General features: G+C 30.7%; 2 protein-coding genes across 2 annotated transcripts in view; one reads left to right on the top strand and one right to left on the bottom strand.

Moving 5' to 3' along the window:
- Positions 1-9,975, top strand: part of LOC136989979 (neuropeptide SIFamide receptor-like) — an 85,449-nt gene extending 75,474 nt beyond the window's left edge. Inside the window, exons 2-3 of the mRNA XM_067288289.1 lie at positions 8,660-8,759; positions 8,847-9,975. Of these exons, the coding sequence (XP_067144390.1) occupies positions 8,660-8,759; positions 8,847-9,570 (824 nt within the window). The 3' untranslated portion in view covers positions 9,571-9,975. The remainder of the gene's footprint in view (positions 1-8,659; positions 8,760-8,846) is intronic.
- A 268-nt stretch (positions 9,976-10,243) lies between these two features.
- Positions 10,244-12,676, bottom strand: part of LOC136990159 (prolyl 4-hydroxylase subunit alpha-1-like) — a 47,116-nt gene continuing 44,683 nt past the window's right edge. Inside the window, exons 12-14 of the mRNA XM_067288528.1 lie at positions 12,362-12,430; positions 11,904-12,000; positions 10,244-11,527 (exon numbers count right to left, since the gene is read on the bottom strand). Of these exons, the coding sequence (XP_067144629.1) occupies positions 11,457-11,527; positions 11,904-12,000; positions 12,362-12,430 (237 nt within the window). The 3' untranslated portion in view covers positions 10,244-11,456. The remainder of the gene's footprint in view (positions 11,528-11,903; positions 12,001-12,361; positions 12,431-12,676) is intronic.

Consider the following 12,676-nt stretch of genomic DNA (forward strand, 5'->3'; position numbering starts at 1 on the left):
TAAATAAAGGTATAATTCATGTTCTCAAAACGTATATAAAATGATCAAAGTCGAATGCAACATCATAATTTAATAATTCAACTCTTTAAAGATATACAATCAATCCCCTTTTAAATTGCCACCGTTGGTTCTCAGACCATGGCAGAAAACCAGGGGTAGCGGTATATGGAGGGGCAATTTAAAGGGGGTCGACTGTACTGAAATGATTACAATAGATCGATTTCGAACAGATCACGTTTCTACTGCAAGAAAAACACTATAAAAACATGAAAACATCACTTAGATTTAAAATGAGATGACCTAAAGCCAACAGGCGAGATTACGATGAAATGTCTGTCCAGTTGGTCTTGACAACTAAGCCAATTCCGCTCCAAAAAATGACAATTTTTTGGCTTTAACATCGTTTACTTTTTAAATTTACAATTTAATATTGCTATCTTTAAAGTAATTTTGTAATGGGCTACAATTTTTAATTTATTTCATTTAAAATATATGCTCTCCACCTCAAATTACTAGTGGCTTGCTCCTGTACATCACACTTTTCCTTTAACAATAGAGTCGTGCAGTCATATATCTAACTCCTTACAGGGGAAACTTTTTGAATTGAAATAACGTTTGTATCGGAAGTTCGTATGCAGTTAATCGGATCATCCTACCCCTAATTTTTCCACATTTATCTAGTTTTTCATCTATCTAACTCCATTCTCGATATTAAGAAAGGACAGACAGACAAACGGACGACAGTGGGAATTTATAGATCTACAAATTTTTAAAGAAGTTTTTAATATATTGATGAGTATTTCGAACAGTCTATTGAACTCGAAAGCGTTTAAACTTGACGAAACACTGATAATAAATTACAGTATTGATTACAAGTGAATTATTTGGATGAAAGTTTAAGCGAGTGCAAAAGTCGAGTTTAATATAAAAGTTTTGCGATATTTTAAAATATAAACGTTCTATATTAATCCTTCTTAGAAAATCGGCGATAAAGACTGTATAAAGTGTGAACTTAAGTGTATTGCTTGTCACCTCCCCCTCTTCGTTTCAAATTAGTGGCATAGAGATTGTGTCCCACACTCGTTAAACATTAACCAGTTCTCCAGTCGACGACAGTTTCTTCTTATCTCTCGAATTAACCTTATTTACATTTTCTTTTCTGTACTTTAATTTCTCTAATATTTTTAGCTTTATTGGGCGAAAATAATACTAAATTAAAGTAAAAATAACTAGAGAAAAATCCACTTTCTTAATGCTCCTTTCAAAATATCGTTGATGCTATCTCGACTTGTGTAGTAAATTATATTATTTTTTCAAATAATTTCGTTAAGTAACTCTAAATTATAGCTTTTAATCAGCCAAATCGAGACAACTGATCAATTTTAAATGGATACGGATGTAGGGGTCATTGAAATATGACCTCCTCAGGAGGAGATACGTACAAATTTTGTCACAGGGGGTGGGAGGTGTTAGTAGAATGACGACGTTCTAAAGATTTTCAAAAGTTTTCGTAGGTGGACAGTGAAAAAAGACTTAAAATTGGTGACATCATATATGAAAGACCACATAGGATGAATAGTAACGATGATACATTTACCTCTAGAACTCTTTCGGTAAGGACGTTCGGGAAAACATTAAAATAGAATACAATAGAGGTTAAAGAAAGAAAGCCTAAATAAGGAGGCAATTAACTTAAAAGATAAGGAGGAATTGCTGATACGAGTGGGATTGCTAAAAGGATAACGTAGACCATCCTACATCAAGGAGGAGGATGTAGTTCATTACAAGTTAGAAGTCACGTCGTAGATAGAAACGTGGATGGTTTTAATCGATATTGAGCTATATATAGGAACTATTGCTAATGAAGATGTAAAATTAAATTCAAAAATGTATTTAGAACCGGCATTCGAGATAGGAATTTAACGTCAAAGTCATTTTAATTTGTAAAAACCGGAATCAAACTTTTCACCATTCGAATTCTTTTATTCGGGCCAATATATTCATCAAGGTTGTTAGTAGCAGTATTGAAATTTAAATCAGAGTAACCAGTAATGTAGTCGACTTCATTGTATTCAATGTAAATATAAATAAACTCGAACAATGCAATCTACCAGAAACTTAATACAATTTCAAATAAGTACAATTAATAAAATTCATTTCTTCCTTTAAATAAATTACATTACGAAATGATAATAAGATTTTCATAAAATTTCACTAATTCTGTTACCATATCAAAAATTTTCCATCCAATTTAATAAATATGAAAAATTTTTATTAATTTTCCATATTAAATTTTACCGATAAAACAAAACAAAAAACACCAGCACTACTGTAGTATTAATCCGGTATAAATCCTATTTATATATTTAAAAAAAATAGAAAATAGGGGAGATTATAAGATTAATTTGAGTGAAGATTCATCTCGTTACTTAATCATTTTTGCACTCCAATTTTCAAATTGTTATCAGGAGAAGTATGATGTACAGGGGCGAGACCAAATATGAAAAGCTCAGTGGCATTAACTATATACGAATTTCTCCATCTCAACCGGAAGTCACGTGTGTTTTTTACATTAAAAGATGATGCATTTTGATGATGTCACAATAAGTAATTGCTCGTTTAAGTTTTAACTTTAGAATTAAACTCAAAGGTAAAACAAATTCAATGTTTTTTTTCTTCTTTATCTGGCAGTATAAATGATCAAAACGTTTGTCCTTTTACAAGGAAATGCTGTTGAGAAAACTAGAGCAAAGTGATAGATACAAGCTATTTTTCTCCTTTTTTTTAAAGCGAAATTTATCTTCAATTATACTCTTCAATTGTGCTTATTACGAAACTTTAGAAAACTTATCTTTATTGTTTATTGATGATCATAAATTTTACTAAACTATAACTTTAAATATGCTAATAAACTAGGAACTTATTTTTTATCTATCTTTATTCATTAAAAAAACCCAAAAAAACGCTTTTGTTCCTTCTAAAACTTGCATAATAAGTATGCTAATACCCTTATTTATTAATATTTTTTTTATCTCCTGATCCCGTCAATTTTTATTATTTAGATCAATGGATTCGGAAGATAAATTACCGGATGTGTAGTTTAGCCGTGTTTTTAAATGTAGGAAGATGTGGACTTCGTTGTTACTTAAGAATTAGAGATTGAAATAATGATTTTCCAACAGATAAAGCAGTCGATCGTTAGATAGTTTCGAGTGCCATATCTACTCCAATTTCGTGGCTTCTAAATGATACAAATTCTTTTGATTTTGTTTGGGAAAGAAATTTGTCTTTTTACTTACGATTTCATCTTCGAATGGTCTAAAAATACTTCAACGTCACAGGAAATGTATAAGGAGAAAATGAGAACGGTCGAGAGCTTCATCACTTCTCCAAGACTGTATTTATTTGTCCATCAACCGCCAGAAACCCCAGCTTTAAAGATTGTTAGAAGAGGAAATTACAGAACAGTTTAAATTTCCTTTCCTTTTCTTTTTATTGTTAACGAACAGTTGAAACCGTTTGATCCTTGTTATGGTAGCTACAATTTGCCCTGTTTTTAAACCACTTATTTATTCTCCATAATTATTTTTCTCTTCATTATTTGCTATTAAATTTTTGAATAGACCCAACGAAAACTTTCTCCATTTACGCCAATTATTTCTTTACAAATTAAATTATGTTTTTCTTATAAATTTCCTTAAAACTATTTTGATATTATTAATAGAAGGATATTAATATCTTCGTAATAAAACAATATCTTTTACCTATTCTAATTTTTTTTTCTTAGAATAATATTTTTTCTATGGATATTTTTTTAATTAGGGGAACAAGTAAGCTAAAATAATTTTAATTAACATAAGCGTATGAATTTTCTACCGTGTTTTTATTCATTTTTTTTTACAATTACAAAGTAAAAGAATATGAAAAAAGTCAGTTTGTTTTATAAAATATAAGTGAAAGTAATGTTACATTCCAAAGAAAGAATTTCGCTTATGTCAAAAATGTCTTCGAGTTCTAAACGAATCATTTTCTAGAATTGTAATGAGAATAAAATAATTAATTTCGCTTATTATTTACAACGTTTAAGAATTCAGATATCATTTTTATGCCTTCTGATTATGATAGAAAGATGAAACTTTGAGGACACTTAAACCTGATGACAATGCATTTTTAACGATGTTTTAGGGGATGGGCCAACCCCCACCCCGAAATCAAATGTATGTGTATACACTGCAGTGATGTGTGGAGTCACCCAACTATTCCTCCGGTTAGATTTACCTATGGTATACAAAATGGCGGCTCGTCTCTAATTCCAGCAAACAGAAGGGAAACAGTGGGATGCACGTTCTAACCTAACCTATTCTAATCACCGTTTCTCTTATGTTTGCTGGAATTAGAGACGAGCCGCCATTTTGTATACCATAAGTAAATTTAACCATTCCTCTACCTCAGTCTCGAAAAACACGACCAATAAAATTATAGATTTTAAGCAGACCCCATTTCCTACCTTTACACATAATTAACAGATTTACAAAACGAATTTGGAATAAACGTTTCGTATCCTTTATCGGATAATTTATTGGTTAGGGAAAAAAATTTTATGTTCTACATGCTTCACTGTAACGACTTAATTGGCTCAGTATTTTATGCTACGAAGAAATTTAACAATGATTTTAAGGTCTTTCGAGTTCAGATTAATCAATAATAAGTGGAAACCTGTTCGACAAAGTTTCCTGTTTACGCTTTATAACGAATGCAAGTTAAATATTCGTCCTTGCTCGCAAACTTATTCACATAAATAAGCGACGTACTACAGTACCTTTATATTAAAAAACCTCTTCAAAAGATGTCTTTGAAGAACGAATTTTAAAGCTTATTTTATTTATTTTCTTCGTAAGAATATTTCTGAATAAAAATGTAACTTATTTCATTCATTTTAAGTATTCGCGCCATGTTTGCTGCTGGTGCATACTTTGTTAGAATGATTCACGGAGCAGTGCCCGTGTGCATTATGTACTGCACATCGACAGCGCAGGGCCCATTAATGAAATAATTATCAAATAAATATTATTATTTATAAACTGCAGCAAAATAATTAATTTTCCAAGGCTTTTAATCATTGTTTCCTTCTAACAAAGGCATAAAAAATTTGAATGCCAGTCGTAACATAAATTAATTATAAAATTTTCACGACAGAAAAATAGGTAGAGAAGGAAATTACTTCGCTATCGGTTATTAAAACACGTGTGTGTAATTTGACAAAAATTCTCTAATGATAATTACTTCGCAGCATTAAAAATAGAAAAGTACATCTTAGATAATTACACGCCCGCAAGAATGTCAGTCCAATATAATTTTAGTATCAAGTTATTAGTAATTGATATAGAAAAACGCCAAATTTATTACTATAAAAAAATGTTACTCGAATATAATTTCAGTATCGGTTTATATTCTCTCGTTAATTTTGTAATTTACGCCCATTATCTTTGTATCCAGTATGAATAATAGTCGATGGACATAGATACAGGTAATGAATGATAGACCCAACACCCGACTCTATGTGTGTGAGTGAATTTGCAGTTACCGACTATCCGCTCACTAATGCATATGGGTATATATAATAGTTATATTATACAAAGGAAGCAGATTAATGAGGCATCCGATCCGTCGCATCGCGTTTATAGGTGTTTGTTTGTTTATCTTATGAATGTAGGATTACACAATTACGTACGATCTTTATACACACTTTGGCGGTGACAAGGATGATAAATGGTTCTCACGCACGCGAGTATATTTTCGAAGAACGACAAAAATATATTGAAGATAACCAGCAACCTGATGAACCGATGGCATTACGAAAAGTTCCAAACGTTTCTCCAAAGGCCATCAGAGAAGTAGATGCTATCGGTTTAGCCATTAACACCGCCGTTACAGTATAGCTTTGTGTCTAGTATCTGATAGAACAGTTATAAAGGCCCACTCCTCGTAACTTAAACTCCATTTTTGTATGTGTTTTGCAATTTTATTATTCTAAATATGCGGCTCAATAAGCGTGCATTCTAGTTACTAAGACCATTGTTTATATCACCCTACCCCAACCCAACCTCACTGATCCCTATCCTCTGAAAAGCCCTCCTTGAGGAGGTATGGGATTGATGAGGTTGATTCGGAGGCACGTACGCTAGTCTATTTATAAAAATGTAAATAAACCAGATTAAATTTGAATGTATAAATAGATTAAATGGCCATTACGGAAAGATAAAGTCGAATAAGATATTGATTTAATTTGCTATTATGATAATTTAAAAGACTATACAAAAGAGAAGTTTGGACCCTGGTCTTTCGCTTAAACGTTTTTATATTTGTCAGGAAAAATAGATCTTATCTTCGAGTTCTTTACGAGATTAAAATAAATATTGATGATACCAAATTAATTCCGAGTTAATTTATTTATTGGAAAAAATTATATCAGAATTTTATACATAATTATCCAATTTCAATTCTGCTATTAAATTTAAACGCTAATTACTTGGCTTTTTTTACTAATGGGTCAATCAGAGAAAATGAAACTAATTTTTTTTTTCCTGAGACACGTTTAATTTGTGTGTGTAAAAGTATTGATTTCTTTCAACGCTTCAATTAATCAATTAATTGGTTACACGCAAAAATTAGTTTTATTTTATTTCTATCCGCAAATCAGTTATCTGGAGTAGTTATTGTTATGTGCAACTAGAGGATCTCGCGCCAATCTCCTTCACCACCGGAAGCCATAGGTGACACCCATATCCATTAAAAGAAATCCACCACCACCGTAAATGCCAACCGTATTGACAATTTTTTCCTTATTCCATTTAGTTTATTACCAGGCTGATCTAATTAAACAAATGGCGTCAACAATAAGTTTGTTCGGTTGTATTAATTAATAATTCGATTGTTTATTTGGAAGCGATTTACTAATTTATATTCATCATTTCCTTTAACACATATCCATTTGTATTCACCAAAAAAATTTATTTATCCCTCTCAAAATTGGTAGGGTGCGAACAATTGTAATTGTTCGTCTCGTTAATTTATCCATTACCTATGGGTATCGTTAAATGCCAATTGCAAAATTAAACACGTAAAGTAATTGTTTCTCTTTCTAAGTAAATTATTATTAGCAATTACTTTATTTGTAAAAATAAACAGAAGTGCCCTACGTTAAAAATTACTGCACCTCTATTTATTATTACAATAAAGACTCGAATGGCACTTACCGTTGCAAAGAACGTCCGAAACTCTGCAACGGGAAAACTGTCAAAAGGGGAGGACTTTCTGTAGGAAAACTGGTATAGACAGGTGAAGAAAACCCGGAAAACTCTACCCACGACCAGTATTGGGCGGTTTTCTCCATTTGGGCGCTATTTACGTGTTATAAAAGATGTTTCGTTCAACCCCACAACCGGATAAACTTCCAAATAAGCTGTTAAAACGTATTTCATCCAAGAGTACCCGGATAATCCCGACGTTATCCAAGATCAAATTGAATAAATCGATGTTCGTTACACAGCCAAATCTAATTTTAACGAATCGACAAAATAACTAAACATCAAAAAACCCGAGAGTTATAAATTGACTAATATAAAACTTAATGACCTTATAATCTAGTAAATAGTTCACCAGTTTGATTAACAAGTGGTAATCTCCGCCCGTTCGACAAGACATAATTCGTAAAGTAAATCAAATTAATCTCAGAAAATCATAATTTTAATGGCATATTTAATTTCCTCTTTTTATACACGACCCTAATTAATATTCACTGATTACTTTCGCTTTCCTATTAAAATTTAAGCGTAATAAACATTAATAATAATTTTACTATTTTCGGACATTTAAATAACCCAAAAATTCGAGAAGAAATTCTGTTAATTCCTCTATAACCGTTACGACCTTCTCCGGTCACTTTTTTATATTGTAATATTCTGGAATGTGGGGAAGTTACGTCACAAAACGGTGATTTACTTCCGGTAGCGCAATACATCGATTACCATTATACGCCGGGTTTATGGTTTCTTATAACGTATGCAACCAATCGAAATAAATTCTAGAGAATATTTTTTGATAAAATACCTTTAAAATGTATTTATTTTATGTTTTTGTGACTAGAAAAATGGAACCGTAAAGTTCGAAAGGAGAAGATTTAAATTTTACCTTGTTTTTTTTAATAATATGAATGCTTAATTACATTAATTAAAGTTTATTATTTGTTTAATGTCATAAATTAAAGTTTAATTAGGCCTTGTTTCTTTTAATATTTATTTAAACGATGCGTGTTTTGGTTATGGATTTAATTAAAGCATTTTTACTGTCGTTTCTCCTTTAAAATATGCTAATTTTTTAACTTTTAATTGTCGTTTAAAACTTATGTAACTAAGTAACGAAATTCTTTAAAATTATTCTAGAATATTTAATGAAATGTAGCATTAGAATTCGTCGAATATCAAGAAAAATAATTAATTAATTCTTACAAATTAGAATTTTAAATGTTTTAATTATTTGAATTGTTATAAACTAATTTGTATTGCATCGAAAAACAGGGAATTTTTAGTGGAAAAGTACGAGTTTGTTGGCATAATTTCTACGACGACGATAATAAATTTACATTATTTTTATTTTACAGCTTGGCTTATGGGTTGGTTTATGTGCAAAATGGTTTCCTATCTACAAGGAGTTTCGGTCAATGCTTCTATCAACACGTTAGTGGCTATATCGGTGGATAGGTAAGCAAATTTATCATCGTCTCTACCTCTTATCGCTTAAACCTACTTTAAGAGTTTGGTCGATAACGGTTATTTCCATTGGTACAGGTTCTTGGCCATTTGTTACCCATTAAAATGGCAACTGACTCGTAGAAGCGCTCGGAAAATGATCATCGTTATTTGGATATTTTCACTGCTGATCACGTTGCCTTGGGCAATTTATTTTCGACAATCGCCTATCCATTCGAGTGCACCGGACATCCAAATATGTTCCGAAATATGGCCGCATTATCAATCGGAAAGACTCTATTTCCTAATTGCGAATCTGTGTCTCTCCTACATTCTACCACTTTGCCTCATCACGGCCTGTTACGTGGCAATATGGTGTCGTGTGTGGAACAGAAGCATCCCCGGCGAAGCCAAAGCTGCCAACAAAGACATAGTCCAGCGCTCAAAACTTAAAGTAGTCAAGATGATGTTAGTCGTGGTGGTGATTTTCATATTGTCGTGGCTTCCTTTATACATTATCTTCGCTCGAATAAAACTAGGAGGACCTATAGACGAAGACAGTTGGCAGGAGAAAGTGATTTTAATAGCCGCACCAATAGCTCAATGGTTGGGAGCTTCTAACAGTTGCATAAATCCAGTTCTGTACGCTTACTTCAATCATAAATTTCGGCGCGGATTCGTCGCTATTATAAAGAGTAGAAGGTGTTGCGGGACTTTGAAGTACGACACTAGAAGTAAAAACAGCACAACTTTGAAATCTCAATACAAAGTTAACTCGCGTTACGATACACAGTGCGACTATCTCTCTTCGTCCGCGGTTTGAAATCGTGTCCATCTCTAATGGTTAACGTATCAATTTTGGTGTCGTCACTTTTAAAAATGTGCTACTAAACACGAGGAAAATATAAATCTTCAATGTAGAACATTTCGTGAAACCAAACACATCCTCATCTTCATTTTCTTTTTGTGTATTTCGTGGGATTTAGGGAACTTTCTATTTAATGTTATTCGAACGTGTGCGTGTGTTTGGAATCCTTCCATCTTAAGTCAAACGAGCTTAAAGTTGATGGAATCGTGGAGAATGTCAAGCATATTCATATTTTCATATTGTCAAATAATATGAGCAGTTTTATAAATAATTCTAATTTACCAGTTAGAATTGTATAAATATTAATATTGTAAATGTAATATAATTGTCATCTAAATAGTAAAATATATATGAGCTTTAGGACGTCTTCATTTTAACTAAAAATCACTGCCAATCAATAAAATTTCCCTTTCATCCAGAATACTCCAGGGAAAGAAGTGCATTAGACTCTATATAATCTCAATGAATAGAATATGTAGACCAGTATAAGGATACAGATTCAATAACTAACCTATCAATAAACATTGATTCCAGGTCTTAATTCCCAAGAAATAATTTTTTAAAAATTACCGAAGATTTTAATATTTTTTTTATTTAATTCATTGTAATAGAATTCAATTCAAATCAGTTTTATTCAGGGAAAAAATGTTTTATTTCTTTCTATGAAAAATCTCCTTGAAAACAAATGTAGACGTTTATATTTTAAAATACATACTGGCATTTTGTTGAATAACACATCAAAGACAGTCATACGTAAATGGCACAAAAGTTTCAACATAAGCCAGATAACAAAAAGAACGTAACAACACGTACACATAATTAATGTAGAGAAATTTATCTTACATTCTTTTCTTTAAAATAATTTATGGAACAGTCAGACACGTATGAAATACTTCTCTTTGTAAGCATATAAAAAAAACGCATCGGAATATATTGCTATTAAATCTTTTTTTTCGGCTAAATATCATCATTTTAACAAAACAATTTAATCCATTTGAATTTTGCACTCTTCTTAAATTTCTTTTTCCTATTATTTTTTTATAAATATACTTCCAGATTAACAATTAAATTATCAAAATTGAATAATCTGTGGTATGAGTAAAAATAATGATATGACTTTGACAATTAATTCATAGGAACAAAATTTAAGTAATATGGAAAACAGCATGTATAAATCTTATAAACATTAAATGAATAATTCTCATATTGCCAAAATACAGATAAATTGACTATAAACCACAATTTTAATATATCACCGTAGTTTTTGGAATTTTTAGTCGGAGGTGACCGTTTTTCTTCTTTACTTTGGATTCGAGATAGCTGCCGATTTCCACGGATACTACCCAGATGCAAAGTCTATAAAAAACATTTTTCTATACAGACTGTATTGGAAGGCACTTTGTCATGGAATTGGATATTGCTTTATTATAGTGTTTAGTCATTTTACTTAATTTTAAACAGACTTACTTAAAACTTAATATTGTTTTCCAACAAATAGAGTAAAAAATATTAATTCAAATAAAAAAATAGGTATAACTGATATGCATAATCATGTATACAATATTTTGATCATATATTCAAATAAAATGTGCTTTTGCGTAAGTTCTCCATATACTCGGATCGTCTTAATAGCACCGAGAAGGAAACGAGGAAACGTGCTTTTAACGTATGATGCAGTAATCTGGAATGACATTTTCTCGACGATAAGGTAAAGTATCGTTTACGAAAAAACAAAAAAGCAACAAAATTAATTATCGCTTATCTGGATAAATCCAAATATTGCTCAGCCATATAAACTAACATTCTTTAAGCGGGATATATTACGAAAAATTAACTAATATTTAATCGGTGAAACGAAGTCCACACTGTCGACGAAACTCTTGACCTCTTTCGTGCATCCATTTATTCGAAACTGAAAATAGATTATTTAAAATCGTCATCTTTTTAATTTATTCGAAATTAATTATAAACTAAAATTCGACTATTCTTTCGTATTTAAATTATTATTGATTATCCTTTGAATTACTTTTGGATAATTGTTATTTGAAAGTTGCAAGAATATTTTAATAAGCAAAAAATTTTTTTATCAGATTTTTGATATCTGTCTGGGGTGTGGTCGTTATAATACTCCAGAGAAAGGTCAAAGAAACTATGGCTTTCAATTACTTCATTTATTATCATCAGATAACATAATAAAAGAAGAAGGAAAAAATATCCTATTATGGTAATTTATGAACTTAAATTTAATAAGTTTCAAAATTTTTATTAAGAAATTCTAATTATTTTACCCCATTTAGAACCGGCTAATACGGGACACGCGGCATGCCTCGTAAGCATATCGCCTTCTCCATTCTTATGCAAATTATACCAAAATGCAGCAGAACCCTGAGAAATAAAAAAGTTATTAACAATACATTAAAAATGCTAATTAATATTTCAATTTAATTTAAAACAAAATGAAAGATATCAAAATTAAGAAATAGCTAAAGTTAATTAGAAAGAGATTAAAATAATTAATTCACAGTAGACATAGATGAGTGGAAAAGTTTTGACGGATATTACACAGTCTTTTAATGATCAATCATATTTTCATACTAATTTATATTTAGTAAGATTTAATTAATTACTTAGCCAATACTTCAGCATTTCTGTTTTAAAATTTATACTCCTATGATTTCTATTTAATACTTGATTATGAAAGAAGAAATCATAAATACGATCTATTATTTAAACAGAATAAACATACCTTTTTGGGCCACATTGCAACTCCTATTTGTGGAAATACTGTACCACCACCGGCTTCAACATCACTCATCTGAATACAAAACAAAATTAATACAAACAATGCAAAAAAACAAAAAAAAAATACAGTAGAGTCTCAATTTAACAGACTAATTGGGGAGAAGGAGTGTCTGTTATTGCCAAAGTTGGTTAAATCGAATATGTTTTAAAAGCATATGTTAATAATAAACTTACAAAGTACAGAATGAATTAAAATGTTGTTATAATACATAAGTGCAAATAAAATGTTATGATAATGTTCATTGGGTAATTTATAAGA

Source organism: Centruroides vittatus, unplaced genomic scaffold, assembly GCF_030686945.1.
Source record: "Centruroides vittatus isolate TY-2023 unplaced genomic scaffold, ASM3068694v2 scaffold_861, whole genome shotgun sequence".
Taxonomy (NCBI): domain Eukaryota; kingdom Metazoa; phylum Arthropoda; class Arachnida; order Scorpiones; family Buthidae; genus Centruroides; species Centruroides vittatus.